This window comes from Nuphar pumila, chromosome 1 (genome assembly GCF_984573655.1).
Source record: "Nuphar pumila chromosome 1, dmNupPumi1.hap1.1, whole genome shotgun sequence".
NCBI lineage: Eukaryota > Viridiplantae > Streptophyta > Magnoliopsida > Nymphaeales > Nymphaeaceae > Nuphar > Nuphar pumila.
In genome coordinates this window covers 143,839,671-143,852,628 of record NC_143249.1, presented here as the reverse complement: position 1 = coordinate 143,852,628, position 12,958 = coordinate 143,839,671, and the positions used below count along the sequence as shown (strand labels likewise).

At 36.8% G+C, this 12,958-nt stretch overlaps 1 protein-coding gene across 1 annotated transcript in view; it reads right to left on the bottom strand.

Moving 5' to 3' along the window:
- Nucleotides 1-2,356: 2,356 nt before the first annotated feature.
- LOC149849193 (methyltransferase) overlaps nucleotides 2,357-12,958 on the bottom strand; it is a 123,201-nt gene continuing 112,599 nt past the window's right edge. Inside the window, exon 8 of the mRNA XM_089998895.1 lies at nucleotides 2,357-2,722. Within this exon, the coding sequence (XP_089855021.1) occupies nucleotides 2,574-2,722 (149 nt within the window). The 3' untranslated portion in view covers nucleotides 2,357-2,573. The remainder of the gene's footprint in view (nucleotides 2,723-12,958) is intronic.

Genomic DNA, 12,958 nt, shown 5'->3' with positions numbered 1-12,958 from the left:
AAACTAAGTTTTTTAGCATGGAAGGTTGCTCCTCCCCAACCACGGAGATAGGGAAAGCATCCACATTAGCAACGGGATAGCAGGTTAAAGAATTCATAAGTGAAGTCTGATGTATCAAGTTCGAGGTGTTGAGAGCTCTCTCTCGACTAGGTTGTCCCTCACCCAAGACTAATGAAAGAAGTCATAACTTTGTTTGAATATACTCCTTCTGAGCTATGGTCTTGATTCAAGTTATGCGTATGTAGTACCCTTAGGGCTAAAAAGCAAAACCCTAAATGTTTGTGCATTTATATAGACATGGCATGCATCACAGAAAAAAAAACTTAAATAAAGACAATTAAAATCACTCATTCATGAAAGATCTCTAGTTCTGCAATGGTAAGTGTATACATTATTTATTTGCTCATGCATAAAGTTGATATTTGTCTATAAATTGATTTGTGTTATGCAACTGTGATCATGCAACACTTTATTAACTGAATCAATTTGTGATATGAAATATGTATTGAAAGCATAGGTAAAATGATTGTCTACTGAAATAATTGATTGTAAAGTTAATGAAACATGTTCATGTATATTGATTTGGTTTACCTGTATTGGTATTCCGTATCATGCTTTCACGAGTCTGACCCATTTTTTGGGTTTTCAAGTGAAATATAATGTATAGCTGTAGAGCAGATGCGAGGACGACGTCAAGAGCTAATCTTTTCTTTTCTCGATGATAGTCTTGAAAAAATATTTATTGTTATTATGAAAAAAATGTATTAAAACTAAATTAAATTTTAATAATAAATGTTAATCGCATTTTAATTCAATTGTGGTGATTATTTATTATGTAACCCATCTAGATTGTTTAACCTAAAGAAAAATGTTGTTTTTGCTGATTTAAAAAAAATCATGATTTTTTTTTTGTTATAATTTTGGGGTGTTGCAATTAATATCACAATAGGATAAAAATATTAGCTCAAGACTTGTCCAGCAGTCTGGCGCTCAATGAGTAAGTTTTAATTTATTAATGTAATTGTAAAGTTATTGTTTGTATGTACAAGTGAAAACCTAAAAAAAATTCTAAGGACATTACATGACAGACTTGACTGTAGGGTCTATAAACTTATACAAACATTTGTTTTTGTGATAATTATTGATTTTTAAGGTTAAATTAATTGGTCAGAGTATGCAGTGAAAGCTCAATGATTTATATTTTGGTAGTTCTAGATTCAATGATTTGGTGTTGAATTTCAAAGACAAATTTTTTAAGTGAAAATAGAATACTTTTTTTTTTGAGAAATAAAGATAATCTATTTGATAAGTAACTCTAGTTAAATTTCGTGGATGAAATTTCTTTAAGAAATGAAAGATGTAACATTTGTCATTTTCAGAATTTATTAAATGCCAAAAATATGAAATTTTTTAATTAAATTAAGTAAAAAATTAAAAGTATAATTAATGTTCACTTTAAGTTAAATTCATATGTAAATAAAGACATAATTGAATTTAAAAGTAAAGTTAATTATAATTAAATTACACTTAATATTTAATTTAATTCAAGTACAATTTCATGTGAAATTGGATTTGTTATTTGGACCCAATGGTATAGTTGTATAACTGGTAGGAGTCTGCCTAATCCCAGCTTGCCTTTCAAAAAAAAAAAAGAATGATGTGCCGACTAGTGTGCTAACCAATGCTGCTACAAGTTTCTCACATAGCAAATGGAATTGAGGATTACACTGGATAGAAGACCTAAAAAAGTGAGTAGGCGGTCTCCTATAACTTAATGTACATTGGAACTGGTTTGCAAGCAGCAGCTTTTAGCACGTAGAAAAGTAAATTGCAGTTTTGGGCTCACGGCACATGTCGGTAGGCAATCAGGATATGAAGAACTTGGATTCTCAAAAATGGCACCACTTGCCAGATTGAAGATTTTAAAGCTTAACTGCACAAAATTAATGCAGTTTTTCACTAGTTTAACCCAGCAAGTAAAAGGAAGAAGCTGATAGAGCTTTCTTGAATTTAGTTCCTTCATTTTAAGAAAATATAACTAATTGCCCATGTTTTTCAGATATGGGTAGATCAACCAAACCTGGATTGAATATGGAGCATGTATGGTTGAGCCTAGTCGGATCTAGACCCCAAAAATGGATAGGCATATGAAGTTGAATCCTGATCAGAATCAAATTTAAACTCAACCATTCAACCTTTTACTTACTAAAAAACAATAGTTACCTGCTTTACTAGAACTAATGCCACAAAGCACATACCAGATCCAGGTCTGAGACCCCAAAGTGTGATTCTAGTATCATCCAAAAACTTATCAAAATCTAGTTTCCAAAACTTGCAAATATTGTCAATTTGAGTATGATCCAAGCAATTTTCTTCTCTAATTATAGAGTTCTAGAAAAAGCCCTTACCAGAGGGGATCACGTTCTGTTTTTTATATTCAGCACTAAGGAAATTGGATGTGACAAACGATGGTAATTTGGTTATAAAAAAAAAGCAAAACAACAAACAAAATATTCTACATGGAGCAACTGTCAGGCAAGAAAGCAGTTCTTTTACAAAGGATTCGTTCGCAATCATAGCCCTATAGCTTGCGAGTCAGCCCACAACATAAGAGTAGAAAGAAGTGACATTGTTGCAGTCTCGACTCGCAATCTAAGTGGTCCAAGGCCAACTGATGTAGCTCCCGCTTCAATCAATAATTTTAGCTCTTCCTGTGTGAAATCTGAAACAATACAAGCAATAGAAGCAGAATTTCAGTATGATACACCTTGCTAGAAGGGATAGGTAGGAGGGGGGCAAAATTTTGAAACAAAATGAAAAGCTGTTGTTAACACCAATAGAATGCACATCTGATTGACTACATTCAAGGAAGCTTTGACTGTTTAATTAGGTCAATTTGCTACATTTTACCCTGTAGTGCAAAAATAGATCAATCTTTGTAGGACAAGTAATTTGAATTCTAAAGAGTTGGGTAGTGTATACCTAGTTAAAGTAATATCCTTATGAAAGTCGATTCAAGGCACATGAATATCTCAAGCAAGAATAAATAAATAAAGGTTGATGATGCATATTTCTATAGAGAGAATCATCACTTTGACATGGCAGAGCTCGGAGAAATAGAGAACTATAGTTTGATGAAGAAATCTAAAAATATTTCTATCATAGAAATCTTCTTTTTTCCTTTAGGAAATGAGAAATTATACATAAGGTGGTGAGAGATTACCCTGGGAGAGAGAGAGAGAGAGATGAAACAAGATGTGCACAATCACAATGCCAACAAAACGCTATACAAGTGCACAAAAAGGTCTCTAGTGGACCAATTACAATCTTCACAAATGCACAATATAAAATAAGATTATTTTTTTATCACCACAATATGCTTGTAAAACCATAGATACACTATACAAAGAAGCTCTATTTATGTAACGACCCCAACTAATCCTCGTAAAAATAGTGTTTTTGTTTTTAAATAATTGCATAAACAAACTCAAGGATCTGGGGTCTCACGAATTTAATATACCAAACCACAATCAGACAGTGCATTGAATCAACGAAGAATAATCAACTTTATTAATTAATAAATGAATGTCAAATAAGCTGAAACAGTAAAATTGTCTAAGAGAAACTTTATCAAAGAACCCATAACTAATTATACAAGGCTCGCAGTCTCCAACTAGCAAGTCAACCCATTACTGAGCACCCAAATCTGTAAACAGTTTTTTGAAAACGGGTAAAAACCAAAGTCCTTTGTATGAATTCTTCTAAAAATTCAAACAGTAAGAAAATAACATAAACCAAATTCATGCATAATTTTAGAGGAATATCACAATAACAATTTCCCATTCTATCATTTGACAAAATATCATGCAATTACAATTATTATGTGAAACAGAATAAGCATGATTGTTAGAACAGTAAATATGCATGATTCAATGCACACGCATGAATAACTTATTAAGTTATTTATCAGAGTTATTTTTATATGCATGTATCTATTAAATGCATACAAATTTAGTTTTCACTTTTTCTTAAATTCGCGAATACTCAAAACGGGCACAAATTCCCAAAGTCTAAGTTAGATTCTCAATTATAACTTAACACACAATTTGTATTTTATTACTGGGTTTCACACTTGTTCTTTGACCGATATTAGGAATCAACACCATCCATCGAAACATTAGAAATCAACATCTAATGTCAGGACATTAGGAAAATCAGCATTCACTGATGCCACTTTCTTGGTATACCAATAACTACAGTTGAATCAACACCCCCCCAGGTAAAGTGATTGAATCTCCCTAAAACCATGGTTGAAAGGTAAACCACTATATTGGGTTCAAGGGCACAATCACATACAGAGTTTTAGTATCCTCACGGTTCTCCAAAACCGCCATTTAAGATTCTCACACTGTGGAAGGAACATCAAAGAAGAGATTAATTATACTGTTTGGTCTCTTTTACTTTTTTTAAACAATTTCAAATTTTTTACACAAGAACCGTTTTGAAAATCAACATGCAAAACCAATTTCAAGCCTTAGCCCGTAAATATAACAGTGCAATTAATTTTGGAAAACCAATAATTTTCAAAAATAAATTTTGTAAATGCATAAATAAATTCAACACAAGTAGAGCAACACATGCTCTTGGCCTACACGGCCCGCAGTGGTTCACATTTGACCACAAAAGTATCTCATAAGTGATTTACGCATCTTTTGCAAAATTTTAGTAAGAATGCAACACACCTTGTTTTAAAATATGTTCACAATGCATATTCAAATACACAACATGAATGCAAATAAAGCGAATTGCATACGCATGCAAACGGATGCTTGCAACACACATTATCATGATCAATTTCATACATAAACACCTAAACATGCATATATAAACACCTAAACATGCATATGATCATATTTATACAAACATCAAAATATACTTTAATTCATGTGTATGATATGCACATTTGCAACATAGTATTTGAATGCATAAGCATGTACAATAAAATCATATAAGATATATCACCCTGCAGTCCACATGAATGTGGGTCTGAGCATGACAACACTATTCCGAGTCGACATCCAATACAATGCCAATCTGATCAGATTGAAAACATCCAACATAATCGGCAGTCTAATCAAATTGCACATGCTCAGTCCATTGACAGTCTGATCAGATTGCCCATGCTCAAACCGTAGACAATCTGATCAGATTTCACACATCAAAACCGTGACAAACTTTATCAGATTGCACGAGCAAAAAGTGGAAAATCTGATCAAATTGCACCCACGCAAACAGTGGTAAATCTGATAAGTTTGCACACACATCATGGTGGCAGATCTGATCAGATTGCATACAAGCAAACTGATGCAAAGCTGATCAGATTGCCCCTGCACACACATAGTGGCCGATCTAATCACAACCCCAAAACTATCATGCTGGCAATTCAAAATAATAGTTATCCAAAAATATGCACAGTCAAATATGATGACAGTCATAGGAAATGCACATTATTAAATATGATATCAACAATGTCACATGGGTGCGGGTGTGACACGGGTGCGGCGCAATTTTAAAAATTTTGGACACGGGGACACGACTATATATATATATATCCAGTGTGTGCATATATGTGGATATTGTCTTCTAAAGTTTGGCACCAGCATGAGTGTTTTTTTTAGAGGCTTATGTTTGAGACTCATGCTATATATATATATATATATATATATATATATATATATATATATATATATATATATATATATATATTTAAAAATATATAAAAAGATCATTTTTTTTTGTTTTTTGCCCTAAAAATGGATATTTTTTTACTCGGTCAACATTGACCTAGTCCAAAACGAGAATGGACTCGGCCTCGATTCGTTGACCGAGTCTGACTCGTCGTTGACCGAGTCTCGGCCATGTCCTAAGTCGCACCCGTGTCGGGGCGTGTCGACTCAGGTGTGACGCCTCCCTAGCCGAGTCTGTGTGACTTAGGATATCAGTCAACATAATATAACATATATTAAATCGTTGTCACAATAATGTGTGATTGAATCTAGCAACAATCAATAAAACAACTTGAAATCGGATATGATAACAGACCACAAAATCTCATGTAATCAAATCTACTCACAGTTAACCAAATAATAGAAAAATCATATTTGATAACAGTTCATAAATTAACATGTAATCAAATTTGAAAACAGTTATCAAGATAACATAATCAGATTCGATAATGGTCAACCAAAATAACTTGTAGTTAAATCAGCAGACAATCATCAAAACTGCATAATGCAAGTCTAGTCGGCATAAAAAAAACGGTAATCAAGACTGATAATAGCCATCATAAAACTTCATATGATCAAATATGATGACAGTTGACATAAAATCAGATTTGATAGCATGAAATCAAATATGATTACAGTCAACATAATGACCGGAAATCAGGTTTGATGACAGTCCACAAACTAACATATATAAGTTTGGTAACAATCATCAAATACAACATATTATTCAAATCTGATAACAAGAAACAATATAGAATAGCAAAAAAAATCAGATCCGATAACAGTCAAATCTGATGACAGTTAGCGATATGACCCATAATCAGATTTGATATCAGTCATCAAGGTGACACATTCAAATATGATGACAATCATAAAGAAAACCTATATTGTGCAGGTCTGATAGCCTACACTAACACAACATGTGGGCCAGTCTAATTAGACTACTCTTACACCCATAGTGCCGATCTGATCAGATTGCTCATGCTCACTTGCATTGACAATCTAATCAGATTGCACAACAAAGCAAGACAGTAGTCTAATCAGATTACCCATGCAACACATCCACAATCTGATCAAATGTTGTCAGCATCAAAAATATATATAGGCAAGAGTCTTGATCAAACTTCCCACGAAAGTGTATATGTAAAACCCGAAAAATTCTTGCTACCAAAATTTCTTGTTTATGTTACAAAATATTTCAATTTTTTGCAAATTGGGCCTAGATCCACATTTCGGATCTAGGACCCATAAAAGGAAAATTAGGTATAAATGATATGAATCTCGATATAATAATAATAATAACAATAAATAAATGAAATTTTAAAATTTTTAAAAATTCATCCGAGGATCCACAGTTGGATCCATTTGGATCCAACTTGTGGATCCATATTGCTTGGACTCGGGTTACGGGTCCGGACCCGAGCCACGCCCCTGTGTAAACAGCTTTTAAAGGAAAGGGGCAACCCGATAAAGGTTGCCCGATAAAGCCTTAACAAAAACAGAAGGGGGGGCAGAAGGGGGGTTACGCAGGGCATAACCGACCCCGCGCCCCTCGGCAAAGAAGGGGGGGGGGGGCTTGGGGCCGATAAAGGGGGGTGGAGAGGGGGCTCTCTTCACTCGGGCTCTCTCTCTTCCCTCGTCTCTCTCTCTCTTTCTCTCTCTCGTTGTCTGTCTGTGTGCGTGTGCCGGAGGATAGGAGATCGCCGGAAAACCTGCGGCAAACAGCAGGTTCGTCGTCGGCTACCTGCTGCCATCGAAGGCATCCAGCGAGCACCCTTCTTCACGGCAGCAGCGTGGAGCGACACCAGCCGACCGTGCCTACGCGCCTCCAGCCTTCGATCGCCAGGAAACCCATCGGAAACAAGTACGGTGCTCCTCTCGAATCTAGGTGAGGGATCGAACATGGGTTCGATCCCGTGTAATCCTTTGAGATGAGGGTCCACGGGAACCCTCAGGATGGCTGATTTCTGCAAAAACCATGGGGGCGAACCATGATCGTTTCCCATGGCCCAATTTTTTTTCCCTCTTTTGGTAGCCTAAATTGTTGTTCCTATTTGGCTGGAAAAGGAGATTGCAGGGTATGTAAACTAATTTACAAAAAGAGAACTGACTGTCTCTCTCGTTGAAATCTTGGTTGCTAGTTAGTTTCAAATTTCGTTTTGGGGGTTTCCATCAACCCTAACCCGAAAACCCAAATTTATGATTTGGGGGTTTCGGATTTCCTTTATGAAGGGGATGTGTGATTTCGATTTTTTTATATAAAGGGGTTTTTCTTATTTGTGCAACTCTTTAGACTTCTATTGGTGATAATGGCCCGTTCGAGTTATAAATTTGTTATGAATGATATTTTTGTTAACTGTAGATATGATGGATGTGTAGGGAATCTGGTGGATTGAGTCGTTATAACTAAAGTATGTGCATTAATTCTCTTCCTCGACTCATTAGGTTGATTCTGTTTAGCAAACTTCAACGTGTTGAGGCAAGCTCTAAGCAAATGTTTATTAAAGTAGTAGGTTGTTTCTCTGAGCCAAGTTTCAAAGAGTGATGAACAATTTTTTTTCACTTAAATTGTATAGCTGACTGGGTTATTGTCAGCTTATTGGTTGTTGCATCCTCTGTCTTTGGAGCTTGAGCATTTCTTAGGTTACGACTCAAAGCTTGCTCTTAAGTTGTTAATGGATTGTCTCAGGCATTGGAATTTTTAACTTAGGTAGATATGGTCTTACTAGAGTTATAAGATATGAGTTGTTGGTTAGCAGATCAAGAGTTTCCCAAACATTTTGTGGGTATATAATTTACTGTTTGTTGTATTTTAGGTGTTTAGTTATATGCAGAACAATGCCCTGTTTTGCTTTCATAATCAGTTATAAAGGATCAATATCACATGATGCACTTCACTTCCTAAAGGATGCATACAATTGAAGAATGACTTGCTTTTGCTTGCCTATAGTGAACAAAGAAAAAGGGACTGTGCGATGATATGCATATAGACAATTTTTTTTGATTAATTTACTTTATTTTTGAAATCTTGCTATCCTCAAAATGGAACACTGTCGTGTATACCAAAACAGGGAATAGATGTGTTTGATGATGCAGCACTATGCAATGTTTTGGATTAGAATTAAAGTCAGTATTTGTTCCAACTGAATATGTATGTATGTATAAATAATGTCTTGGTTATTATTGTCATTGCTAGATTTATAAAGTTTAGCTGTAAATTTCAGTGTGTGTAAGTGTAAATTTCATATAAAAGAATCATTGTGGGCTTGTTTTCCTTTCACTTATGATTTGACCAAGGTATATTCATTTGGTTATCATATGAATAGCCGATGGGGTTATAAGGTTTCTAATATGAAGTTCAATATAAAGTGACATTGAGAGTATTACTCGCTGGACTGAATTGACTATGTTTCTAGCTAGGAGGTTGATGGGTCTGGGATTGGTAAGCCCGACCAACTTCCCTAGCCTATGCAGAAAACTTACATTTCTACCCGGTGAATATGTGAAGTCTTATCTTAGCATATCATTTTGCTGGTTTAATCGTGAATGTGATCATGGATCGGATTTTTGATAGTTTGGTGAGCATGTACGCTTGATGAGAACCTGTATTGCATGTGTACACTCACTCACTCAAAGAAACCATGGGTTAGTTAATACCCGTATGTGATGTAGGTAACACACACATAAGGAAAATGAATATGAATGAGTAATGACACGCATATGTTTGGGTTTATGATTTCATGAGTACACATGCTTTTGACATTATTGGCATAGTGTTATGAGTAAACACTACTTGGTTTTATTGTGTGATCCATTGATGGCCTAAATGGACCATTATCGGCCTGGAGAGCCGTGGGTTTAGTTTTCTTTCACATATGTTTTAACTGCATCACTTAAACCACATAAGATGGTTTGACACATTACTACACTGTTCTAGTTAATCATAAGGGCTGGAGTTCCGTAAGGGTCTCTGCAAGGGAGAATGCGAGTTTTCACTTTACTTTTGCATATGGTGTTGCAAACTTAAATAATTAACTTTAATAAAAAGAATAAGAACAGTATAATATACATTCTGAGATATTTCATCTAGAGTATGAGAATCTTAGATATTCGGTCTTGGAGAGACTGTGAGGATACAAAAACTCTGTGTGCTGTAATTTGGTCCCCTGAACCCGATATTGAGGTTCTTTTTCCTGGCCACGGTTTTAGGGAGAGTCTGCCACTTTACCCGGGAGTGGTGTGTTTGACACAGTTGTTGTTTATGGTACTAAGGAAGTGGCACTTGTGGGCGTGGGGTGTCCCTTGTGTCCCCGACATTAGATGTGGAGGTCTAATATTCCGAAGGTGATTCGGTCGAGGGCTAAGTTGGAACCCAGTAATAAAATACAAATTGTGTGTTAAACTACCCTGAGAACCTACTTGACCTCGGGGTTTGTACCCGTTTGGTGTATCCGCGGACAACGGTAATTAAAAAGATGAACTTAAAGTTGTGTGCATTTAATAGAGCATGCATATGAAAAGATAGAACTTAAATGAAAGATAACAAAAAGGAATCATGCATTGCACATAATCATGCATTTTCCTGTCATGCATTAGATCATGCATGTTTGAATCATTATCTATATCATGACATGAGTTGGTGGTAGCATATGATTTACTTATTGAAATCATGCTGCAAGATTTGGAAATTTAGTTCTTGATATATGGTACTGATTTACTGTTCTTGATTGGTAAGCATATGTAATTGTTGGTAGGTATGGATATTTGAATGCTGTAAATTTTACATCTGCATTCACTCAAATCATTGCATAAAATTTTATCCATGTTCTTTGTCTCACCTGGTTTCTTTAGAAGTAGTTGTGCTCAGAATTTCGGTTCTGACACCCTACTTTGTTGGTTTTTCATAGGACATGGTGAACAGTGAGGCTGAACTGACTACTAGGATGGATGAGAGTCATACTTGGGCTTGTCAGCTTCAGCAGAGAACATAGTGGCTCTTTCTTTTGTCTTAGTTCTTCTCGCTTCTTTTCAGTTGTCGCTTTATTTTCAGTTGAATAAAATCTTGTCTTTAAAATTTACTCTTACTCATAAATAAAGGAATTGGTTTGGTTCTTATGGATGATGATTGCAACTTCGTTTGTAGTGGTTGGTCTATCCAATGGAAATTGGAACTGTAAGGACCCCAGATCTCTGGGAAGGTTTCCCCATTGAAAAAAAAAATATTCCGCATTTTAAAAGAGTATGGATTGGGGTCGTTACAGGTTTGGTATCAGAGCCCACCACAAAGACTTGCAATTTTATAATCTTTTGAGTATTAAATTTTTATTTTGGTATATGAGCCCTGTCCTGAAGCCTCGACAATTGTGACTCGTTCTCCAGAGCAGTCTTCTTCACTAGTATGGCTATTTAATACTTTTACTTAAAGTATGTAAATTCTGTGCGATTGATTGCAATTATAGTTTAATAAGTCTTGGTGTGATTACGTGAACGATTATTGTTCGTGATCAACCCTAAGGGGGTAGAATAAGTAAGAGTCTAATTTGTAGAAAGGATGTGCATTGTAGATGTCGCATTATACCCGCAGAGGTGCTTCGTCCTCTATTGCTGCTCCCGCAAACTGGCAAGAACAAAGAGACTTTATGATGGATGCCATTCACACTCTGACCGAGACTATGACGACTCAAGCAACTCAAACTGCTCAGGCTCTGCAGGCTGCGCAAGCTATGCAGGCAGCACAAGCAGCACAAGCAGCGCAGACGGCGCATGCAGCAGCGCGTGATCCTCCTGTTGACGTTGGTTCAAACACGGGCGGCGTTTCCTTTGAAAGGTTCCTGAAGTTGGACCTGCCAACTTTTTCAGGAAAGGCAGACCCAGAGGCTGCCGAGAGTTGGGTCAAGGAAATAGAGCGAGCGTTCGACGTCCTGCTTGTTCCCGAGGACAGGAAGACACCTTTTGGCACATACCGTCTGAAAGGCGATGCCAAGAAATGGTGGGACACCCTGCGAAGGGTGAAATTCGCCGAATGGGATGAGATTCCCTGGGGGGTGTTCAGGGAGGAATTTCTGGATACATACTTTCCCTCCTACGCCGAGGAACAGATGCAACGAGAGTTCCTTGATTTGACTCAGGGAAACATGAGTCTGGTAGATTACACTACCAAGTTTCGGAGTCTCGAGAGGTATTGCCCGAACCTCTTCAAGAATGAGAAGGCTAGGGCGGCGAAGTATGTGCACGGATTAAAGGATGGGTTGCGAACTCGTGTCCTGGCAGGTCGGCCTCCTACTTTGGCCGATGCGATTGAGTCAGCCACTGTTCTGATCAAGGACTGGGAGAGGTCTAGGAATGTATCACAAAAGGGAGGCACAAATGGAGGTGATGCTTTGGGCGGAAAGAGGAAGGATCCACCTACAGGCGGAAAGACTTAGGGTGGCAAGAAGCAGCAAACCTATAATGGGCAACAACAAGGAAAGACCCCACCAACATGTCGTAAGTGCGGCAAGAACCATCCACTAGGTTTTTGCCCGTTGTTCAAGGGAAATTGCTATCAGTGCCGACAGTCAGGGCACATTGCTCCTTTTTGTCCGAACAAGCCAGTGGCTCAGGAAGAACAACAACCACCACCACAGCAGCCACTGCAGATACCTCAGCCGCAACAAGGTCAGCGGAGGACTAACGGGGGGGTTTATGCCGTTACGACTTCTACTCAGGACGATCAGACTGATCTGGTCTAAGGTATCTCTTAGTTGTTAATCATTAGGCTCGTGTGATAATTGATTTTAGTACTACTCACATTTAGTACGTTCTAATTTCGCGGACGAAATTCTTTTAAGGGGGTAGGGATGTAAAACCCGAAAAATTCTTGCTACCAAAAATTTTTGTTTATGTTACAAAATATTTCAAATTTTTGCAAATTGGGCCTAGATCAACATTTCGGATCTAGGACCCATAAAAGGGAAATTAGGTATAAATGATATGAATCTCGATATAATAATAATAATAACAATAAATAAATGAAATTTTAAAATTTTTGAAAATTCATCCGAGGATCCACAGTTGGATCCATTTGGATCCAACTTGTGGATCCATATTGTTTGGACTCGGGTTACGGGTCCGGACCCGAGCCACGCCCCTGTGTAAACAGCTTTTAAAGGAAAGGGGCAACCCGATAAAGG